Genomic DNA, 22,191 nt, shown 5'->3' with positions numbered 1-22,191 from the left:
CTTATAACTAAAGTTAGGAAAAGTATTTTGGATATGGAATGGACAATCATCTTTAGTACCAGTTTAGAATTATCGTAAATTATCATTCTGTCATTAGCGGGAGTTTGTTATCGTTGATTAAACGCAAAAAGAAAAAATAGTTTTCCTGCTTTGCTACGTATGTAGGAATTTATACAAATATGGTAAATAATAATTGTAATAACATATTTACTAAAAGCTTTTAACATCATTATCTATCTCTTTGATCATGCGTGTTTAATGCCTACGTTTGTTTATTATGATCGAAGATGGAGCGTACAGTAAACGAATGGAAGGTTTCCGTTTCAGGCGGTGTCATAAAGAAAAACATAACATTATATGAATGGCATTCATTTAATTTATTTGGAAGTTCTAAGAAAAATTAAGTAGAACACTGGCACATATAATAGAAAAATCGACATATAATCAATACTTGGTAAGATTGCTGTCGATGCAAAACTAACCTATACACAGATGTGTAAATGCGTCTGTTTCTTCGTTATAATCAGAGATAAACGTAAACAAAACATTGGTTGTCGTTTTTATTGTGCTTTTTGACGTGTTTAGGAAATGAATGATATAAAATCGCCTTTATTTTGATAATTATGATATTTTAATTATAAAATAAATTTTTGAATATACTTACCCGGTGAATATATAATAGCTGCAACTCTGCGGTTCGACAGAAAACACACTCAAAAACTCGCGAGCGATCGCTATGAAGGTTGCGGGTGTGCCCACCAGCGCCACTATCGGCCAGATACCACTCTTGCATGTAAACAAACCCTTCAATTCTTCTCGTCCCGCTGCGTCTCTATTGGGGAGGAAGGGAGGGCCTTTAATTTATATATTCACCGGGTAAGAATATTCAAAAATTTATTTTATAATTAAAATATCATTTTTAAATATTTAACTTAGCCGGTGAATATATAATAGCTGATTCACACCCAAGGCGGTGGGTAGAGACCAGAGTTAATTAAGTTTACAGCGTATAAGCTAAGAGTTTTTGACAGTTATCAATATAATAAAACCAAAATATATAGGTACCTGGTAAGGAAGTTGACTTAGACGATTACTCTGCCTTATAAGTCTGTCTTCCTCACGAAGCCCAGCGATCCTCTTAGGATGCTGAAAGACTCCCAGGAGCTGAAGTATTAAGGGCTGCAACCCATACAACAGGACCTCATCAAACCCTTAATCTGGGCGCTCTCAAGAAATGACTTTGACCACCCGCCAAATCAATCAGGATGCGAAAGGCTTCTTAGCCTTCCGTACAACCCAAAAAAACAATATTAAAAACATTTCAAGAGACAGATTAAAAAGGATATTGGAATTAGGGTAATGTAGTGGTAGAACCCTCACCCACTACTGCACTCGCTGCAACGAATGGACCCAGTGTGTAGCAGTCCTCGTAAAGAGTCTGGACATCTTTTAAGTAAAATGACGCGAACACTGACTTGCTTCTCCAAAAAGTCGCGTCCATAATACTTTGCAGAGATTTATTTTGCTTGAAGGCCACGGAGGTTGCTATAGATCTAACTTCGTGCGTCTTAACCTTAAGCAAACATCGGTCTTTCTCATTCAAGTGAGAATGAGCTTCTCGTATTAAAAAAATCTGATAAAATATGACAAAGCATTCTTTGACATAGGCAATGAAGGTTTCTTAACTGAGCACCATAATGCCTCAGATTTACCTCGTAATGACTTAGTACGAGCTAAATCGAACTTAAGAGCTCTAACAGGACATAATACTCTTTCCAGTTCGTTGCCTACGATCTCTGATAAGCAAGGAATATCAAAAGATTTAGGCCAAGGACGAGAAGGCAGTTCATTTTTTGGCCAGGAAACCAAGTTGAAGTGAACAAGTGGCTTTTTTCTGTAGAAAAGCCGATGTTCTTACTGAAGGCATGAAGTTCACTGACCCTTTTAGCCCAAGCCAAGCACACTAGGAAAAGTGTCTTGAGGGTGAGATCCTTCAGGGAGGCTGAATGTAATGGCTCAAACCTGTCTGACATGAGGAACCTTAGGACCACGTCTAAGTTCCATCCAGGAGTTGCCAAACGACGTTCCTTAGAGGTCTCGAAAGACTTAAGGAGATCTTGGAGATCTTTATTGTTGGAAAGATCTAAGCCTCTATGTCGAAAGACCGAAGCCAACATGCTCCTGTAGCCCTTAATCGTGGGAGCTGAAAGGGAGTGAACCTTTCTCAGATGTAAAAGAAAATCTGCGATTTGGGCTACAGAGGTATTGGACGAGGACACAGATGCTGACTTGCACCAGTCTCGAAAGACTTCCCACTTCGACTGGTATACTCTAATGGTAGAAGCTCTCCTAGCTCTTGCAATCGCACTGGCTGCCTCCTTCGAAAAGCCTCTAGCTCTTGAGAGTCTTTCGATAGTCTGAAGGAAGTCAGACGAAGAGCGGGGAGGCTTTGATGGACATTCTTTACGTGGGGCTGACGTAACAGATCTACCGTTAGAGGAAGACTTCTTGGAAAGTCTACCAGCCATTGAAGTACCTCGGTGCACCACTCTCTCGCGGGCCAGAGGGTAGCAACCAACGTCAACCTTGTCCCTTCGTGAGAGGCGAACTTCTGCAGTACCTTGTTGACTATCTTGAATGGTGGGAATGCATATAAGTCCAGAAAAGACCAATCCAGTAGAAACGCGTCTATGTAGATTGCTTCTGTATCTAGGACTGGAGAGCAATAGATTGGTAACCTTTTGGTCAACGAGGAGGCAAAGAGGTCTATGGTGGGTTGACCCCAAGTAGCCCAAAGACTCTTGCCCACGTCCTTGTGGAGGGTCCATTCCGTGGGTATCACCTGACCCCTCCGACTGAGACAGTCTGCCAAGACGTTCAAGTCCCCCTGGATGAATCTCGTCAACAGGGAGATGCCTCGAATTCTTGACCATAAGAGAAGGTCCCTTGCGATCTCGAGCAGCGTGAAGGAGTGTGTGCCTCCTTGCTTGGAGATGTACGCCAAAGTTGTGGTGTTGTCTGAGTTGACCTCTACCACTTAGTTTCGAAGAAGCTTTCTAATATCATCAAGGCCAAGTGGACTGCTAATAGCTCCTTGCCGTTGATGTGCATGCTCTTCTGACTTGAGGTCCACAGACCCGAGCATTCCCTACCGTCCAGTGTCGCACCCCAACCCAAATCCGACGCGTCTGAGGACAACACGTGGTTTGGGTTCTTGACTGCTAGGGATAGTCCCTCTCTCAGACTGATATTGCTGTCCCACCATTTCAGGCATGCCTTTACTGGTTCGGAGACTGGGAATGATACCGTCTCTAATGTCTTGTCATAGTTCCAGTGAGAGGCTAGATGGAACCGGAGAGGCAGAAGGTGTAGTCTCCCTAGTGAGACAAACTGCTCCAGGGATGAGAGAGTCCCTACGAGACTGTTCCAACTCCTAACTGAATAAACGTTTCGTTTCAGCATTAGTTGGACTTCGAGCAGGGCTTGACTGCGAATCTCCATCCCCAAATATAGAATAATCTGGGATGGGATCAGTTGGGACTTTTAGGTTGACCAAAAGTCCCAACTCCCTGGCCAGACTCAACGTCCAATGTAGATCCTGCAGACAGCGAAGACTGGACGATGCTCTGAGAAGCCAGTCGTCCAAGTACAGGGAGGCTCGGATCCCCGATAGATGGAGGGATTTTGCCACATTCCTCATGAGCCTCGTAAACACGAGAGGCGCAGGACTGAGGCCAAAGCACAGGGCTCGAAACTGGTACCCCACATTCCTGTAAACAAACCTCAGAAACGGTTGGGAATCCGGGTGTATAGGAATGTGGAAGTATGCCTCCTGAAGGTCGAGAGAGACCATCCAGTCGCCTTCCATAAATGCTGTCAAGACAGCCTGGTAGACTTCATCGTGAAGTTTGTCTTGACAATGAACACATTGAGCGCACTTGCCTCTTACATACTCCTGCAGTGAACATGGCTGCCAAATCATTGGAGCCATCCCTGAGGGACTTGTTCCTGCAGAGAACGTGGCTGTCAGATCATTGGAGCCATCCCTGAAAGCCTTGTTTATGCATGACATAATTGTACAGCAAAACTTCAAAGGCTCGAAAATAGCTCTGAAGTCGACCTGTAAAATCTTGGAGCGTCTCATGGCCAGGCGCCAGGGAGAGTCTGTGAGGTTTGAGAAGTCTATCTGGGCAGAGGCAGGAACTCCCAAGCCGAGAACTTCTCTCGTGTCATATCAGACTCTCGCTCTATAAGCCAGTTTAAAAGAAGGGAAAGCAAAGGCTGTATCCCCCAAACTCCTCCTGGTGATAAACCAGTCGCCTAGCAAACGTAAAGCTCTCTTAGAAGAGCGAGAGAGCACTAGCTTATAAAACAACGGCTTCGAAGTAGCTAGGCCTAGTGTAAGCTCTGACGTTTAGGCGAACGAGGAGCAGCAGTTACAAAAAGATCCGGACAAAGATCCTTAAAAATCAGCATGATTTATTTAAAGTCCATAGAGGGCTAAGCAGCTTTAGGCTCCTCTCCGTCTGACAGAGTCCTCAAGGGAATATCAGTAGGAGGGGGAACAGCAACTTCCTCATCTGAAGGAACCTTGTCCGACAATAGCCGAGTCTCAAGCAAGGGAGAGACCTACCGTGGTGGCAATGCTTTACAAGCAGAGTCCACACGCACTGGTGCATTAGTAGCGGACCAGGACGCAACGTCATGTAACTGCTTGACAGTCTGTGAACTGTCAACAACAACAGGTGCGTGAGGACGCACAGCGTCCACTCGAGACTGCTTTGACCGCCTAGACTGAGCAGTCTAAACAACTCTAGAATGCGGAGGTTGACGCTCAGCGTCAAAACAAGTCAACTCCGATTGTTGGCGAACGTCCTGAACGTCAACAGGAGCATCAGCAAGTGGCCTAACGTCCAAATGTGGCTGAAAATCCACACGAGACCGCATCGAGTGTGGTTCTAAACAACCTGACTGACGTGACTTGGCTACGCCAACGTCAACAGGACGCACAAAGGAACGTTAGGGTGGCTGAAGGCCAGGATCTCGATGAGATAAACGGCTAGGCTCAACGGACTTATCGGCAGAATAGTCTTCCATAAGGGAGGCAAGCTTATTCTGCATGTCTTGCCGTACAACCCATTAGGATCAACGGGAATGGTTGCGGTAAGAGACGAGGGTAACGTCAGTGACCGCAAAACCTTGCCTACAAAAAGACTCTCGGAGTCTGTGTTACGCTTTTGTTTAGGCGGCGAGCAGTCTTCCGATGACTGCATAGGGTCAGAGCTGTCCTAATAGTTAAAACCAGGACGCTGGACCTGTCCTGAAAGGACTGACTTTCGCTTAAAGGGCCTCGAAACCTTGTTCCACGGTTTCTTATGCGAAAAGCCTTCGGATGACGAGGAGAAAATCGTCTCTCTCGCCTTATGGTAGGGGTGATCTTGGTAAGATACACCTGATACCATAGAGGGAACGTCTGTTCGCTGATCAAGGCCTCTCGAACCCATAAGTCGTACGACATTACTTCTCCCCTGGGCTTGGGAGCTTGCAAGAGGTCCCGGACTAGGCGAACGACAGGCACGAACAGACGAACCCTCGGTCGCAACACTGATAACACTTTGCGCAATATCACTTTATCACTACGATTTTCTGTTTTGCACTTATTTCACTGAAATCGAATTTTTTAACAATTCACATTAGGTATGAATAAAACTGATTTCTACCTGATGCACGCAATTCTACCCTCATCAAAAGGTTGTAATTGCGAAATCAGTCGTATAATGTAAGCACATTAATACCAGCAAAAAACAGTAAACATATTTTAAGATAAAAAAATCAGTGGCTGGGGAAGAGACTAAACACTAGTTCATTCAAAACTACGTTTTCAATCTCTCACCGTACAGTGCCTTGGGACGAGAATAAAAACTAAAAACGTTTTATCCTTTCTCCCCGTACAGAGACTAGGGACGAGAGTAACTCGAGAACAACGTTACTCGCTTGGGACGAGATAAAGATCGGAACGTTCTCTCTCCTCTCTCTCTCTCCGTCTCTATCTCTCTCTCTCTTGATTTCGCACCGAAGAGAAGAGCCCACTTACCTTTCATCAATAAACAGGTTATTTGACCAAAGGAAAAAACTGAAAGGTTTTTCAATTAAAAGTTCCTTTAAAATAGTCTTTAAAACATTTAAGCTTTGAAAGAAAAAAGAACAAAACGTCAGAATCGATTTACTCTTTCTGCAAAGTGAAACCGTGATACTCTCTCTCTCTATCGTAACGATAGAGCGCAAACTGCGTAGCATAAATAAACTAAACGTTAGTTCATCTTTGAAACAGTACGAAGACTATTCAAAGAAAAAAAACTATCATAAAATATTTACTAAAAATATTTCATTTAATAAGTTTTAAATCATTAGCTCTGTAAAAGTTATTTACGATTTAAAAGGGCTCAACGTTGTTTAACTTCGGTTTCCAAGTTAGGACCGCCTACTCTCAAGAAAGGTCGCATATAAACAAATCATTAAAATTTATTTTGATGTTTATTATAAATGGAAAGCTAATCGAAGAGGCCTAATAAAGGCGGTTGAGATATAAAATATATAGAGGAAAATCTATAATTAATTTATAACGTGATAAGATAATTGCTAAAAGCCTAAAACACACTTCCGTCTAAGGGAAGGGTCGGCCATTTAAAAGTCAAAGAAAGTCCATACTCTCTCTCTTGTCATCAAAAATTAAATCTATCCAAAAACGAGTTCAAGATTTAAGATGAAGATAAAACACTTGCACCGCGAAAGCTCAAACCAAAATGAAGTACTTCACCAAATATGTTGAGAAAACTCCAGGTTCTACAGCGAGTATTGATACGTCTTGTCGTCAACGTCGACAGAGAAGAATTGAAGGGTTTGTTTACATGCAAGAGTGGTATCTGGCCGATAGTGGCGCTGGTGGGCACACCCGCAACCTTCATAGCGATCGCTCGCGAGTTTTTGAGTGTGTTTTCTGTCGAGCCGCAGAGTTGCAGCTATTATATATTCACCGGCTAAGTTAAATATTTAAAACTGGATTTTCAATGATACAACAAAAGCTAGTCTATAGAGTGATGGTTTTGCTATTCACCAGTTGTCTTATACAATAGATATGACAAACATTAAAATTTGTCTGTATTTTGGGTCGTGTTATAACGGGAAATGTATGGTGTTTACACCCATCCTGGTTTTGATTTTAACCTTTTTTCAAGTTATTAGAACTTTAAAGCATATTAAATGTTTGATTTATTTACAAGAACAATTTGACATTATAAAAAAGATGCAGTATAGTACATAGAAAGTATTGGAAATGGGTAGTAAACACGTTTGAATAGGCAAGTTGCTGGTTGCCATGGCCCCAATGGAATTATTTCTGTTAGGTGTGTTTCAAAGTATGCGATTTTCCATTTATACGAGGTCATTTATCGACAAAATTCTCGCAAAATTCGGGACCTTACTGTGTGTATATATATATATATATATATATATATATATATATATATACATATATATATATATATATACATATATATATATATATATATATATATATATATATATATATATATATATATATATATATCGTCGTCATCGGCACCCACTTGTGTCCGAGTATTGGGTTCTGTCGTTAGCCATCAGGCTCCTATCTATGGGGTGGGTGCTTATGTCTGATGTGGCTGTTAAGTCCTAGTCTGTGGTGGAAGAGTCGCGGACAGTGTTCACAAGGGAGGGTAGGTGGTGGGCGGGGCTGTTCTAATCGCTCTCTCCTTCTCCTCCTAGCCTCCTCATTTTGTCTCCTCCTCTCCTCGAAGTCCATGGTGCCATGGTGTACTGTACTCCTCCAGGTTTTCCTGTCCCTGGCTGTTTCTTCCCATGAGGAAGGATCGATGTCAGTTAGAGCCAGGGTGCGCTTTAGTTGATCTTTATAACGCATTTTCGGGGCTCCTCGTGGTCTGGTGCCCTGAGTCAGTTCTCCGTAGAATATTTTCTTTGTGAGCCTAGATGGATCCATCCTATGCACGTGTCCTATCCAGCGGAGGCAGTGGTGGATGATGGTGGCCTCCACGCTGGTCAGCGAGGCACGTTCTAAGACTTCAATGCTGGTGGTGTGGCTCTCCCAGGGGATTTTCAAGATCTGCCTCAGTTTCATTTGTTGGAAGCGTTCTAAGTTTTTAATATCGTTTCTATATAGCGTCCATGTTTCACATGCACACAGGAGCGTGGAGAGGACTACTGCCCTGAACACCATTATTTTGGTGGTCATTGTCAGTGCGTGGTTGTTAAATACGCGGCAGTTGAGTCGGCCAAAGGCGGAGTGGGCTGCCCTGATCCTGTTCTCCACGTCCTTTTTGCTTGTGGGAGCTGATGTTAGGATGCTCCCTAGGTAGGAGAACTGGTCCACCTGTTCTAACGGTTGGTCATTCACTGTGGTATTGAAGTTTGGGAGCATCAGTCCTGGTGGATGTTGACTTGCATCCCAAAACGTTCGTAGGCAGAATTGTGTGCATCAGCTAACGACTGCAGGCCCTCTGCCGTCTGACCTGGGGTGGCATTGTCGTCAGCATACTGCAGTTCTCGCACTGCATACAAGGTGGTCTTGGTTCTGGTGCGGAGTCTAGCGAGGTTGAAAGCGCCTCCATCCATGCGGAAACGTAGGTCGACTGAGGGTATGTCTGGGGGAATCTCATTGAGCATTGCTGCGGTGTATAGCAAGAAACACGTTGGGGCCAGAACACAGCCCTGCTTCAGGCCGCCGTTGATGGGGAATGGGTCTGAAAGAGAGTTCTGGTGGCAGACTCTCCCAACCATTCCGTCATGGAGGGCACGCACCAGCTTGACAAAATCGGGTGGGCAGCCATATCATTTGAGGACAGCCCACATGGCAGGTCGAGGTACTTTGTCGAAGGCCTTTTTCAAATCCCAGAAGATGAACATTATGGGCTGTTGTTGTTTGAGGCTCTTCTCTTGTAGTTGTCGCGCACAGAAGATCATGTCTATGGTCCCGCGGGAAGGTCGAAAGCCGCACTGGGACTCTGGCAGGACGTCTTCTGCAAGAATAAGGAGGCGGTCAAGGAGAATCCGAGCGAAAATCTTACTCGCGATGCTTAGTAGTGATATTCCCCGGTAGTTGTTACAGTTCTCCCTGTCTCCCTTCTTGAAGATAGTAACAATGTTTGCATCGCGGAAGTCACTGGGGAGGGTCTTGGTCTCCCATATTTTCAGTATAAGGAGCACCAAACGGTTCCTCAAACTGGGGCCACCGTGAGTGAGGAGCTCCAACGGGATGTTGTCTGGCCCTGGGGCTTTGCCAGGCTTCATGCGCTGCAGGGCCTTGTTGAAGTCATGGATGGAGGGTGGTAGTGCCATCCAGTGACGGACGGGATGCTGCGGAGTCATTCGCAGGAGATCGTCTGGGGTGTTGAGACCTCCACCTGGCCAGGATGCCCTCGCTGTCGGTGATGGTCGTGGCCCCATCCGCGTCCTTCAGGCTGCCCACTGATGACCGTGTGGGACCGAATATTTCCTTTGTTGCTGCATAGAAGCTGCGCAGGTCACGTTGGTCAGCGAAACTCTGTATTTCTGCAGCTTTTCTTTGCCACCAGGTGTTCTGGGCTTCACGGATCCCTCTTTGGCAACCAGCTTCAGCCACCTTGTGAGCACATTTGTTAGCTGCTGTTGGTTGGTTTTCCAAAGTCAGGCGTGCTTGTCGTTTGGTTTCAATGAGAAGAGAGATGGTAGCATCATTCTCATCAAACCAATCCTGCAGTTTCTTGGTGGTGTAGCCTAGTGTTTCCTCCGCGGCACGAGCCATGGCATTTCTGAGGGTGGTCCAGTGGTGCTCAACAGTGGCCTGACCCACGGGGTCTGCGAGGTGTTGTTCGCAGGCCTCCTTGTAGTTCTGTGCCACCTGTGGGTTGCGGAGCTTACTACAATCAAAGCGTTTTTGTGGTACGCTGTCAGGTACCCTTCTGGGTGGTAGTAGGGTCGTCATGGAGAGTCAGGAGATGAGGAGTCTGTGGTCCGTCCAGCAGTCGTCCGCTCCGGGCATGGATCGGGTGATGCGGACGTCTCCTCGGTCTCTGGCTCTGGTCAGGACGTAGTCCAGGGTGTGCCAGTGTTTAGACCGTGGGTGTCTCCATGTGGTCTTTTGTCGCTTTGGTAACTGGAAGATGGTGTTGGTTACCACAAGTTGGTGTTCTGCACACAGACCCAGTAGGAGTTGGCCATTGGCGTTGCAATTTCCAATGCCATGGCGGCCGATGATTCCCTCCCACAGGCGATGGTCTTTGCCTACTCGGGCATTAAAGTCGCCAAGCACAACGAGCTTGTCATTGGCGGGCACTGCCTGGATGGTGCGGTCGAGCTGGGTGCAGAAGGCAGCTTTGTCATCATTGGTTGAGGTCATAGTCGGGGCGTAGACAGAGATCAGGGTGAGGTGTCTGTCCCGCGTGATGGGGATGCAGACAGTCATCAGGCGCTCACTGATGGCCTTGGGAGCAAGGTTGTGCTGCTGCACTAGCTGGGAACGGATGGTGAAGCCGACACCGTGGATGCGAGGCTCCTCTAGGGCCTTACCTTTCCAGAAGATGGTGTAGCCTGTTCCAGCTTCCCTGATGTTGCCCTCTTCGGGTAGTCTGGTCTCGCTAAAAGCCGCTACATCAACATTAAAGCGGGCTAGCTCCTTGCAGACGAGGGCTGTACGTCGTTCCAGGCGGTTGGTGTTCGTCACGTCTTGGAGGGTGCGGATGTTCCACGCACCTAAGGTTAATATTTTTTTCTTGTTGTTTCGACCGCATTAGTGGGATGTCCGCCAGCCGCAGTGAGATGACCAGACGGGTTTGACGTGTCCGATGTTAACCCCACCTTTTCTAGGGGCCTCCCCATGTAGGGTGGGCTGCGGTGTCTTCAATAGGCCAGCCCAGTCACGGGTCCAGCTGCCGAACTCTGGTGTCACGGCACCGTCATCAGAGAGCGACTGAATCTTAGACTCGCCGCCTGAGTGCAGTCGTGGGCTAAGGACTTCCAGCTATCCAGGCCTGCCCCCTTCACCCATGGTGCTGTCGCCTCAGGACTTGGTGGTGGTGATGATGATGATGATGGTGAGAAAGAGATGAAGAAGGGTGGAGGAAACGACAGAATGCCAGTAGCTGGGTATATTGTTTTGGGTGGTCGTGGCTTTGCAACGGCCACGCACACACACTTGGCCCACACCGTTTTCACCGCGGCTCAAGACATATGAGACAGGCGGCTTCTCCGATGTTGGTTGCATCGGGCTGCCGGGTTCTTGTTATGTCAAGGCCCGCCTTGTTGCCTGCCCGACAGGCATTGCCCTCTTCCGCCAGCGCTGGGAAGCTCCGCCGTTGGGGTCTTGTTTGGTTTAATTTTGGAGTTTTCCTTCTCCTAGCCTTTGCCTATCTTAAATAAAGGAGAAGGCCTATAGGGGTCCAGTCTTGGTCTGGTATATATATATATATATATATATATATATATATATATATATATACATATACATATACATATACATATACACACATATACATATATATATATATATATATATATATATATATATATATATATATATATATATATATGGATTAGGTTAGGTTGGGCCATGGTTTAATAAGGACCCATATTACAAAGAAAAGGAAGGATTCTCTGGACCCTTGAAGTTTAACAAAGGAAGAAATTAATAGCAAGAGCTTATGAAGCTCATCACGATCAAAAGATGGCCGAGTTTACTTGTTAAAGGTGGAGGTGTGTCAATATCGTCATCCCCATTAAAACCAACGACTCTAGTCTTCCCTGGCTTCTCCCCTGAATTAACAGGAAGTTTCCTTGTTCAACCATTGCAAATACTTTTCCATGAGAAGTATCAAGAGTGAAAGACACTTCACAACAATATTTAAATCACAGTATTACCGCCAACATGATACACGAAGGAAATGTGTATCATGAACCCTTACAAATTATGGCTGTGTATATTTCAGGCAATAACTGCTAACTAAACCAGGGGAAGATACATTGAGCAGTAAGTAAACAATCTAAGAAAGTAAACAATCGGTATGTGAACGCAACTGTGATGAAAATGGATGTGAAAATCTACTTCCAAATGCTAAAACCCGGGCTTCCGACCACTTCCCGCTAGAGGTCTATATTCGTTTGTTAAGGGCACGTATCAGTGTAAGCTAAAGAAACTGGAAAAAACTCTTAAATTCTTAAAATTTTATGGGTTTGTGTTAAATAAACCAGGCTTCTGGAGAAAATCCAATACAAATATCATGGGAGATTGAAATAAATAAATACAAATTACTTTAGAAATTTATGATAAATCTTCACAACCAGGATTACACCAAGAAAAAATCTGCACTTGCCTGATTAAGTAGCTTTTGTTTCACATATTGTTTAGCCCTCTTACTACCAAATTGTGTTGATATCCTTTCAACCTTATCTTGGTAAGTTTCTTCCACCACAGAATCAGTTGTTTCCTTCTCAAATGATACTTTTGGCTGAAGGGTAAACGAACTTGTTTCGATAAGCTTCATTTTGCCTAAAAGTCAAAATATAAGATAAAAAATCATATCTTCAACCAATAAGCATTATACAATAAAAAAAACTAAATCATAATTGTTCCTATGTGTAAACAAACCTCTCAGCCTTTAAAACCACAAGTATTATAAGTACTGTACTGCAATTTGTAGTTTTCATAACTATAAAAATCTAGGGCCTTTAATAAAAGTATGATTTCAGCAGAGCTGGAACAGCCTTCAAAAATCTAATAAGTTATTTCTAATACTAACAATAATTAGATAGGAATTTAGCAGATCGAGAGTATGCTGATGATGCTGCTCCTGTTAGCAGAACACCACAGGATTTGCAATGCTTGCTTACCAGAATGCATGAAATATCATACGAGGTTGAGCTGAAAATAAATAGAAAAAAGACAGAGATGATGAGTATGCAATGGAAGATGAAATACCATTGGAAGGAGAAAAGATTAGAAAAGATTAATGAGGTAGAATCATTTAAGTATTTAGGAACTAGGATCTCCAATACAGGGTCTTTAGAATCAGAGTTTAGTGAAAGATTAAAAAAATCAAATCAGACAATGGCTAGATTAAGTAAAATTTGGAAATCAAATCGCCTGAAATTACATATAAAAACCAGACTACTGTATGTATCACATTAGTGAGATCGTTATTACTCTATGGACATGAGTCATGGTATAACAATGAAACAATCTCCAATAGATTTAGTAGATTTGAAATCAAAAGCCTCAGAAGGATATTGGGAGTTGACCCTTTTACCCCCAATGGACGTACTGGTACGTTTCACAAAACTCATCCCTTTACCCCCATGGACGTACCGGTACGTCCTTGCAAAAAACTGTTAGATAAATTTTTTTTGCATATTTTTCATAACTTCATGAGAAACTTCAGGTATTTTCCAAAATAATGAGACCAACCTGACCTCTCTATGACGAAAATTAAGTGTCTGTTACCGCAATTTAAAAGAAAAAAAACATATTGCAAAATGTGCTTGAAAAAGAAACTGCCTGGGGGTTAAAGGTTGGAAAGTTCCAAATAGCTTGGGGGTAATAAGGTTAAACGGCAAGACAGGATTAGAAATGAAACTATAAGAGAGCTTACTCGAGTGCCATATGTGGATGAGATCATGATGAGGGGTAGATGGAGATGATTTGAGCAAGCTCTTCGCACTCTCCACGACAGATTAGTTCACCAAACATTCAGCTCGACTCCACAAGGCACTAGAAAAGTTGGAAGACCCAGACCTACATGGCTGAGGACCAAGAAGAGGCCCTTTGCATCAATAGGAGTAGATGATGATGATGATGAATACTGACAGATGGTTTCCCACCTGACAGTCAGTTATACATTCACTTTTGACCTTGGGCCTATGAATTGTGGGGTGGTTGAGGTGATATTAAGTTTTGTATAGCTAGAACACCTATCCCAAAATTTTAAAAGTAATTTGTATTTTTCCTAACGATAGAAACCTATAGCTATTTATAAGGATTATACATACATATATCAAGGCACTTTCCCCAATTTTGGGGGGTAGCTGACATCAAACAAACGAAAAAAAGGAGACCTTTCCTCTCTACGTTCCTCCTAGCCTGACAAGGGACTCGAACTGAGTTTGGCTGGTACTGCTAGGGTGCCACAGCCCACCCTCCCCCGTTATCCACTGCAGATAAAGCTTCCTAACGCTGAATCCCCTTCTACTGCTACCTCCGCGATCATCCAAGGCGACCGGAGGAAGCAGCAGGGGCTACCGGAACTGCGTCACAATCGCTCGCCATTCATTCCCATTTCTAGCACGCTCTCTTGCCTCTCTTACATCTATCCTTCTATCACCCAGAGCTTTCTTCATTCCATCCATCCACCCAAACCTTGCCTTCCTATTGTACTTCTCCCATCAACTCTTGCAATCATCATCATCTTTAACAGACAGCCATTTTCTAATCTCTCAACATGGCCAAACCACCTCAACACATTCATATCCACTCGAGCTGCTAACTCATTTCTTACACCCATTCCTAATCCTATTTACTCGAGATACACCAGCCATACTCCTTAGACACTTCATCTCAAACACATTGAATTCCTGTCTCTCCGTCACTTTCATTCCCCACAACTCCGATCCATACATCACAGTTGGTACAATCACTTTCTCATCAGAACTCTCTTTACATTCATGCCTAACCTTCTATTCTTTATCACTCCCTCCACTGCCCTCCAACACTTTGCAGTTTTCATTCACTCGGTGAGGTACATCTGCTTCCACTACACCATTTGCTGCAACAACAGACCCCAAGTACTTAAACTGATCCACCTCCTCAAGTAGCTCTCCATTCAACATGACATTCAACCTTGCACCACCTTTCCTTCTAGTACATCTCATAACCTTACTCTTAACCACATTAACTCTCAACTTCCTTCTCTCACATACCCTTCCAAATTTTGTCACTAATCAGCCAAGCTCCTCTTCCGCGTCTGCAAACAGTACAGTATAATCTGCAAACATCAACTGATTTAACTCCCATACATGATCATTCTCGTCTACCAGTTTCAATCATCATCCAAGCACTCGAGCATTCACCTCTCTCACCACTCCATCAACATACAAGTTAAACACCCATGGTGACATCACACATCTCAGCCCCACTCTCACCGGAAACCAATCGCTCACTTCATTTTCTATCCTAACACACGATTTACTACCTTTGTAGAAACTTTTCACTGCTTGCAACAACCTTCCACCAATTCCATATACCCTTATCACATTCCACATCGCTTCCCTATCAATTCTATCATACGCTTTCTCCAGATCCATAAACACAACATACACCTCAGTACCATTTGCTAAATATTTTTCGCATATATGCCTAACTAAAAATCTAATTCATACCTCTTCTAACACCATCCTGTATTTCTAAGATTGCATTCTCTGTTTTATCCTTAATCCTATTAATCAGTACTCTACCATACACTTTTCCAACTACACTCAACAAACTAATACCCTCGAATTACAACACTCATGCACATCTCCCTTACCCTTAGTGTATAGTGGTACAATACATGCACAAACCCAATCTACTGGTACCATTGACAACACAAAACATATATTAAACAATCTCACCAACCATTCAAGTACAGTCACACCCCCTTCCTTCAACATCTCAGCTCTCACACCATCCATACCAGATGCTTTTCCTACTCTCATTCCATCTAGTGCTCTCCTCACTTCCTCTCTTGTAATCTCTCTCTCATTCTCATCTCCCATCACTGGCACCTCATCACCTGCAACAGCCATTATATCTGCCTCCCTATTATCTTGAACATTCAGTAAACTTTCAAAATATTCCGCCCACCTTTTCCTTGCCTCCTCTTCTTTTAACCACCTACCATTTCCATCTTTCACTGTCTCTTCAATTCTTGAACCAGCCTTCCTCACTCTCTTCACTTCTTTCCAAAATTACTTCTGATTCTCTTCATATGAACGACCAAATCCCTGACCCCACCTCAGGTCAACCGCCCTCTTTGCCTCAATTACCTTGCGCTTTACTTCCACATTTTTCTCTCTATATCTTTCATACTTCTCTCCACTATTACTGTGCAGGCATTCTTCAAAAGTCCTCTTTTTCTCTTCCACTTTTACCTTCACTCCATTTCACCATTCACTGCCCTTCCTCATGCTGCCTCCAACAAACTTCTTGCCACACGCATCACATGCAATCCCAACAATATTTTCTTTCACCAACTTCCACTCCTCTAAATTACCCGTTTCTCTTACGTTCACTCTGTCATATGCCATTTTCAACCTTTCTTGATATTCACTTTTTACCTCTGGTTTTATTAACTCTTCAACCCTCACTAGCTCCCTTTTACATCCCCCCACTCTTTTGCTACTACAATTTTTCCTTCCACCAAAAAATGATCAGATACACCGTTATCCATATCCCTAAACACGTGCACGTCTTTCAATCATCCAAACATTCTTTTAGTTATCATCACATAATCCATTAACACCCTTTCTACCACTTTTCCATTTGCCACTCTTACCCATGTATACTTGTTTTCATCTTTCTTTTTGAAAAAGCTAGAACTTATCACCATCTCTTGCTCAACACACACATCTACCAGTCTCTCACAACTCTCATTTTCACCTGGTATGCCATACTTCCCAATGACACCTTCTACCTCTCCAGCGCCCACTCTAGCATTTGAATTACTCATGACAACTGCATAATTCCTTCTACACACCTAGTTAATTCATTCCAGAACTCATTCTGCACTTTTCTCACAACCTGGCCCATACGCACTAACAAAAGCCCAACATTCCCTACCCATCCTAACCCTTACCCACATTAACCTAGATGGTATTTCCTTCCATTCCACTACTTTACCTGTTATCCATTCACTCAGCAATAAAGCCACACCCTCTCTTGCTCTTCCCCTTTCAATCCCAGACACTCTATCAGTCACTTCACCCTTCCCTTTTATCTTTGTTATAATATTAGATCATTAGAGAGTAGGATGAAATTTATATTCTAAAAGAAGCTATAGTGTAACAGTAGTCACGATTACAAAACTGGATTAATGTTCTGACCAAACTAATGCTAACTAACATCTAATACAAAGATAATGTTAAATATATCCTCATAATCATTGTTACTTACTAGAAACCTTCGGTAGGAAAACATTGCCAAAAGTAATGTACAACATGCACAGCCTACTTCTAGGGCTTGAAGAGGCTAACTAGAATTGCAGTCACACAGTAGAGGTACGGCCATGAATAAGTGATGTTCTGCATATGCTACTGCATGGTAATGTAACTGAACTTGAGAGCAAAAACATAACTACATGTACTACTAATATAACAACGTAAGCTTCATGGTTAGCTTCCATTAATGAATATACAGTATGAGTAAGATTAAGAGCAAATGAAACTAGATTATTCTAATCACTGACCGATGTTATCCAATCACAGCGTAATTGTTTTTTTTCATATATTGATGCAGAGTTTCCATGGATAGTGTTTCACATACTTGTCCCAAGAAACAAGTGAACATCAAGTGGCCTAGAAGTTTTCAGCAGCAGCCAAACTTTTAAGTGTTGTCAGTGTCTAACCCGCCTGACTGTTCAGGCAGATAATGAACCACAGTGTTGCGGGGTTCTCCAATAAGCTTGATCATTTCTTGTGCCGCCAGCTGGGAATTTTGGCAATGATTGTAGCTGCCAGAGTTGGCTGCTGAAAACATTTTGTGTCTGGGCATTTATTGTAGCAGTAGTGTTGCTTGTTGAGATAATTGGACCACCCAGGCAACAGCAACGTACACATGGTGGCATTTATTATCTACTATAATATGTAGATGTTTGTAGCATAGCTATAGGAAGTCACTATACTGTATTGGATATGCTATTCAGCTATCCCCTCTGGGTGTACCATTGAGGATTGTAAGTTTATTTTCTCTTTCACTCAGGAATGATATAAACTTTTTTCCTTTTCGCAAAATAAATATTTTTCTTGTTTTTATGAAGACAGCATTTCATTCCAGTACCTTACAACATTGTGTCCCCTTCTCAGCCACCCATTATATGTCTTGTATTATTTGTTTCCTTTATAAAATCTAACCTGAGATTCAAGCTATTCACGTATACTGCTCATTTTCCCAGAAATGAATCAACGGTCATGCGACCTGTTTATTCAGCAAGCTCAAGGCAGGATAAATATTAGGGAAGTAAGGCTCTAGCGGGGTCCCCTTGCCCCGTATAAAATCAAGGGGTGGTACCCAGTGCGAAGTTCTCTTGACCTGTTATTCAGATTTTTGGTTTTCCACCATTTTACCTTTTTTGTGTGAACACTGGAGTGTGGTTGGCATTCGGACACTAGGCAGTCTGCGTGCTATATCTGGCCAGAGTCCGCAAACCACTACATTGTCTCACACAAAACCAATATATCCATCCTTCTATTCCTAAACATAACTCCAATCTCACATCTTTTACTCTTTATCGTACTACATCCCCACACATTCAGACACCCCAAAACTAGCATGTGGGGAGCAGTCACTCTCACCCCAGCTCCACCTCTTCAATGTCTCACAGAAGTATATAATACAGGAGGGGGGGTTCCCAGGCCCCTCGTCCCGTCCCTTTTAGTTGCTTCTTACGACACGCAGATACGTTGGCGCTATTCTAATTTTTTTATGCCCCCGCAGTCACAAGGATTATACTTTTGGCAAAGCTGGAAAACTAGTCATAAGACTTTTAGCGTGGTGTAACCACCCTACCGCTAGTTAGCAGGGGGGGGGGGGTGTTACCAGGCTACCCAGCTCACACACACACCTATGTTGTCTCATCACTTTTTATTGCAGGCAGGACTTATTGGGGGACAGGTGATGATAGGCCAATTTATATAAATATGTTATTTTCCTTAGTAAAATAAATTTTTGAATATACTTACCCGGTGATCATATAGCTGCATCCCTGCTGCCCGACAGAAAAAACCTACGGGCGGAATACGCCAGCGATCGCTATACAGGTGGGGGTGTACATCAACAGCGCCATCTGTCAAGTAGGTACTCAAGTACTCGATGTCAACAAATAACCAATTTTCTCCTCTGTCCCACTGGTTCTCTATTGGGGAGGAAGGGTGGGTCCTTTAATTTATGATCACCGGGTAAGTATATTCAAAAATTTATTTTACTAAGGAAAATAACATTTTTCAATATTAATCTTACCCGATGATCATGTAGCTGATTCACACCCAGGGGGGTGGGTGGAGACCAGCATACATGTTAACATTAGAAGCTAAGTATCCCGTATTTCATTTTAGCAGTTATTCAAAATAACAAACATAAAATAAATAAGTACCTGGTAAGGAAGTCGACTTGAACCATTACTCTGCCTTTTTAAGTACGTCTTCCTTACTGAGCCTAGCGATCCTCTTAGGATGCTGAGCGACTCCTAGGTGCTGAAGTATGAAGGGCTGCAACCCATACTAAAGGACCTCAACACAACCTCTAATCTAGGCGCTTCTCAAGAAAGAATTTGACCACCCGCCAAATCAACCAGGATGCGGAAGGCTTCTTAGCCTTCCGTACAACCCAAAAAACAACAATAAAAAGTATTTCAAGAGAAAGATTAAAAAAGGTTATGGGATTATGGGAATGTAGTGGTTGAGCCCTCACCTACTACTGCACTCGCTGCTACGAATGGTCCCAGGGTGTAGCAGTTCTCGTAAAGAGACTGGACATCTTTAAGGTAAAATGATGCGAACACTGACTTGCTTCTCCAATAGGTTGCATCCATTACACTTTGCAGAGAACGGTTCTGTTTGAAGGCCACTGAAGTAGCGACAGCTCTAACTTCATGTGTCCTTACCTTCAGCAAAGCATGGTCTTCTTCCATCAGATGAGAATGTGCCTCTCTAATCAAAAGCCTGATGTAATAAGAAACTGCGTTCTTAGACATCGGTAAAGCAGGTTTCTTGATAGAACACCATAAAGCTTCTGATTGTCCTCGTAATGGCTTTGTACGTCTTAAATAGTACTTAAGAGCTCTTACTGGGCAAAGTACTCTCTCTTGTTCGTTACCAACCAAGTTGGACAGGCTTGGGATCTCGAACGACCCGGGCCAAGGACGAGAAGGAAGCTCGTTTTTAGCTAAAAAACCAAGTTGCAAGGAACATGTAGCCGTTTCAGATGTAAAACCTATGTTCCTGATGAAGGCGTGAATCTCACTGACTCTTTTAGCTGTTGCTAAGCAAACGAGGAAAAGAGTCTTTAATGTGAGATCCTTAAAAGAGGCTGATTGAAGCGGTTCGAACCTTGCTGACATCAGGAACTTTAAAACCACGTCTAGGTTCCAGCCTGGTGTGGCTAACCGACGCTCCTTTGAGGTCTCAAAAGACCTAAGGAGGTCCTGTAGATCTTTGTTGGTGGAAAGATCTAAGCCTCTGTGGCGGAAGACTGCTGCCAACATGCTTCTGTAACCCTTGATCGTAGGAGCTGATAGTGATCTTACATTCCTTAGATGTAAAAGGAAGTCAGCTATCTGCGTTACAGAGGTACTGGTTGAGGAAACTGCATTCGCCTTGCACCAGCTTCGAAAGACTTCCCATTTTGACTGGTAGACCTTGAGAGTGGATGTCCTCCTTGCTCTGGCAATCGCTCTGGCTGCCTCCTTCGAAAAGCCTCTAGCTCTTGAGAGTCTTTCGATAGTCTGAAGGCAGTCAGACGAAGAGCGTGGAGGCTTGGGTGTACCTTCTTTACGTGCGGCTGACGCAGAAGGTCCACTCTTAGAGGAAGAGTCCTGGGAACGTCCACTAGCCATTGCAGTACCTCGGTGAACCATTCTCTCGCGGGCCAGAGGGGAGCAACCAACGTCAACCGTGTCCCTTCGTGAGAGGCGAACTTCTGCAGTACCTTGTTGACAATCTTGAACGGAGGGAACGCATACAGGTCTAGATGGGACCAATCCAGAAGAAAGGCATCTACGTGAACTGCTGCTGGGTCCGGAATCGGTGAACAATACATCGGGAGCCTCTTGGTCATCGAGGTAGCGAATAGATCTATGGTGGGCTGACCCCACAGGGCCCATAGTCTGCTGCAAACATTCTTGTGAAGGGTCCACTCTGTGGGGATGACCTGACCCTTCCGGCTGAGGCGATCTGCCATGACATTCATGTCGCCTTGAATGAACCTCGTTACCAGCGAAATCTTTCGATCTCTTGACCAGGTGAGGAGGTCCCTTGCGATCTCGAACAACTTCTTCGAATGAGTCCCCCCTTGCTTGGAGATGTACGCCAAGGCTGTAGTGTTGTCGGAGTTCACCTCCACCACCTTGCCTAGAAGGAGGGACTTGAAGTTTCTCAAGGCCAGATGAACTGCCAATAGCTCCTTGCAGTTGATGTGAAGAGTTCTTTGCTCCTGATTCCACTTGCCCGAGCATTCCCGTCCGTCCAGTGTCGCACCCCAGCCCGTGTCCGATGCGTCCGAGAAGAGAAGGTGGTCGGGGGTCTGAACAGCCAATGGTAGACCTTCCTTGAGAAGAATGCTGTTCTTCCACCACGTCAGTGCAGACCTCATCTCTTCGGATATAGGAACTGAGACCGCTTCTAGTGTCATGTCCTTTCTCCAGTGAGCAGCTAGATGATATTGAAGGGGGCGGAGGTGGAGTCTCCCTAACTCGATGAACTGGGCCAGCGATGACAGTGTCCCTGTTAGACTCATCCACTGCCTGACTGAACATCGGTTCCTTCTCAGCATGCTCTGGATGCATTCTTGGGCTTGACTGATCCTGGGGGCCGACGGAAAAGCCCGAAAAGCTCGACTCTGAATCTCCATACCTAGATAGACAATGGTTTGGGATGGGACGAGTTGGGACTTCTCTATATTGACCAGGAGACCCAATTCCTTGGTCAGATCCATAGTCCATCTGAGATTCTCCAGACAGCGACGACTTGACGGAGCTCTTAAAAGCCAGTCGTCCAAATAGAGGGAGGCTCTGATGTCTGCCAAGTGAAGGAATTTGGCAATATTCCTCATCAGTTTGGTAAACACAAGAGGTGCCGTGCTTAGGCCAAAGCACAGGGCTTGGAACTGATACACGACCTTTCCAAAGACGAACCTTAGGAAAGGTT

General features: G+C 44.0%; 1 protein-coding gene across 1 annotated transcript in view; it reads right to left on the bottom strand.

Annotated features, from left to right (window-relative positions):
• The window catches only part of Polr1E (RNA polymerase I subunit E), a 151,064-nt gene that overhangs the window by 97,189 nt on the left and 31,684 nt on the right, over nt 1-22,191 (bottom strand). The window contains exon 3 of the mRNA XM_068388998.1: nt 12,399-12,574. Within this exon, the coding sequence (XP_068245099.1) occupies nt 12,399-12,574 (176 nt within the window). The remainder of the gene's footprint in view (nt 1-12,398; nt 12,575-22,191) is intronic.

This window comes from Palaemon carinicauda, chromosome 1, assembly GCF_036898095.1.
Source record: "Palaemon carinicauda isolate YSFRI2023 chromosome 1, ASM3689809v2, whole genome shotgun sequence".
Classification (NCBI taxonomy): Eukaryota; Metazoa; Arthropoda; class Malacostraca; order Decapoda; family Palaemonidae; genus Palaemon; species Palaemon carinicauda.
Note: the sequence above shows the minus strand (reverse complement) of the source record. Positions and strands in the feature narration are given on the sequence as shown.